Source organism: Arachis ipaensis, chromosome B09 (genome assembly GCF_000816755.2).
Source record: "Arachis ipaensis cultivar K30076 chromosome B09, Araip1.1, whole genome shotgun sequence".
NCBI classification, from domain to species: domain Eukaryota; kingdom Viridiplantae; phylum Streptophyta; class Magnoliopsida; order Fabales; family Fabaceae; genus Arachis; species Arachis ipaensis.
This window is the reverse complement of record NC_029793.2, coordinates 124,101,914-124,104,610: the sequence shown is the minus strand read 5'-3', so window position 1 is coordinate 124,104,610 and position 2,697 is coordinate 124,101,914. Positions and strand designations below refer to the sequence as shown.

Below are 2,697 nucleotides of genomic sequence, written 5' to 3'. Positions count from 1 at the left end.
ATTCAACCTTCTCTTACCCCACTCTGTTATGTGATAATATCAGTGCGGTGTTGCTTGCTGAAAGCCCAATTCTATATAATCACACTAAGCATTTTGAGTTGGATTTACACTTTGTTCGTGAGAGGGTCAACCAAAAGCAATTGAAGATTGTTCATATTTCATTCATAAAGCAGGTTGCTGACATTTTTACCAAAGCCTTATCAGTTCCTACCTGTGAAAAATTTCGTTTCAAACTCAAGGTTCTTTCTAAACTCACCATGAGTTTGAGGGAGGATAATAAAGATAAAGAAAGTCATGTGATAAAAAATCAAGATCAAGTCATTAGGTGACAATTAGCTTAGTTTATTCTCGTTCTGTTTTCAGTTATAACAGCTTACTATAAATAGCCAAAGTTGTATTATCTATTATAATATATAAATACTGCTGCAATAACAGATCACAATACACATCTCTTTACATTGAAAACTCTTTAGAGATGCATGCATAAATAATTAAAAGTTCTTAATTTTATGTATATGGTAAATTAAATGTGAAAATATTTTTTTAAAATTTAACAAAATTATAAAATATTAAAAGTGACAAATCTCAACGATTCACTTAGACAAATAAATATAATAGTACATGTGATCAAGTTGAAATCTTCCCAATTTGATTTATTTTCACAACAAAGTAAATAAATCAACCTAAACATTTATTATTTTCAAGCAAATATATATAAAGAACATAATCACTTCATATAAGGAACCATCTTTTTGAACTAGTTAGATGATTACAATTCTCTTTTTCTTTCTCTGATATACTTCAAAATAGCACACATTTTCTCTCTGTTGGGAAGGTTTTCTTTGATGATTGAGACATTTTTGAAATTATTAAACCATGAATGCAAGCGAGGGAACTTCTCAACTTCTAGCACCTTCAATTCATTCAGATCTTCCATAGTTACAAGAAATTTGATCATTGACCCAAAAGCTATGTCCACCATATTGATATTGTCACCACCAAAGAATTTTTTTTCATCAACCAATAACACGCATTGATCTTCAACATCTCTTAGAAGTTTTTGGACATTCTCTATGGCCTTCTCCTTCTCTTCATCACCAGCAATGTCGACGTAAATTAGTGGCACAACTGCAGGAAACTTTATGCATTTCCCCGATCGAACTTATATTAATTATTCACACATTTAATATATGTATAAAAATAATTAATGCTTGGACATTTAGAAAATTAGTATAATATATAGAGTATAATACAAAATTTGGTGAATAAATAATTGCTAGACGAGACAAGCATACTAGCATAGTCTCTTATTTGATATTATAATTAATAGAATTAATACTCAAATTTGTCTTTAAAAAATAACTTATATTTTAAATTAACTCAAATATTTTGTTAGTTATATTAGTCTTTAAAAAAATTCAGCTATAAATCAAATCGATTATTCTATGTATTAGAGTATAATATATCACATTAAGTGTCATGTGACATAATGACATGACATGTTAATAATACTGTCACAAAATGATTAGTTGACGTATTGATATCACATGACATGTCATCATCTAACTTACAAAATGACCAATTTGACTTATGACAGTATCTTTTAAGATCAATATAACTAACAAAATCTTTTGGAGTCCAATTTAAAAAATATTTTATCTTTCAAAGACGAATTTAAATATTAACCTATGATTAAAGATCTGAACAAGACATAATATATAACTCATTTATAATAAAATATAAAAAAAATCTATTTTAAAATAGAAATATTTAACTTACAGCTAGCATTTTTTGTTTTTATTTTTAATTTTTTGTTTTCATAATTTTATAAGAAGAAAATAATAAAAAGTTATTTTTTATTTTTACCTTCTATTTTTTTCACAAAATTTTAAAAATTCATTAGAAACACTAAAATAAAAATAAAAATAAAAACATAAACCAGACTCGCTCTTTCTTTCTGGCTATTAGAATTTTACATCTATTGTGTACTTTTATCCTAAAATGATCTTCAAATACAAATCAGAGGATATGATGTTGACTAGAAAAACACAATGATTAAGTTTATTATTAGAAACATACCAATTGTTCAGAATATGCAACCCAAAACCTTGATTGAGCTCTCTCAAAGGGATCATGAGGGACCAATGGATTCTGTGGCCATAACTCATCAATGTATTGAACAATGATCATGGACTCACAAATGGGTTTTCCGCCATGAACAAGCACTGGAATCTTCTTATGCACAGGGTTGTATTCTAGAAGTTGAGGACTCTTATTGTAGCGATCTTCTTCAATGTTTTCATATAATAGACCCTTCAACTTCAGGGTCCATACCACCCTCATTGTAAAGGGACTATACCAAAATCCATGTAACTTCAAATCTTCCATTATTATTATTGTGAATTTCTGATTTTCGTGGTGTATTTGCCATGTCCAACATGTCTTTTATATATAATCTGGAGAATAGTAATATGATTGTCATTGCCCAACATGAATTTCACTTTAAAATAATCCGAAAGAATGAATTATTATTTCTGATAATGAATGATTTAGTCGTCAGTCAATAATTCTAATAAAAACGGTAAAACTATAAACTAATTTGAATAATCCAAATTTTTACGAGTATTGAGTTATTAATTTATATTATTTCAAAATTAAAATTATCGATGCTCAATTTTTTACGGTCGAAAATGATAA

General features: G+C 27.7%; 1 protein-coding gene across 1 annotated transcript; it reads right to left on the bottom strand.

The window, feature by feature from the left end:
• LOC107619804 (probable glutathione S-transferase) lies at nucleotides 577-2,452 on the bottom strand. Its single transcript, XM_016322084.2, has 2 exons — nucleotides 2,080-2,452; nucleotides 577-1,138 (listed from the first exon to the last, which is right to left on the bottom strand). Exons 1-2 carry the CDS (start codon nucleotides 2,386-2,388, stop codon nucleotides 770-772), a joined length of 678 nt encoding a protein of 225 aa, XP_016177570.1. The 5' UTR covers nucleotides 2,389-2,452; the 3' UTR covers nucleotides 577-769.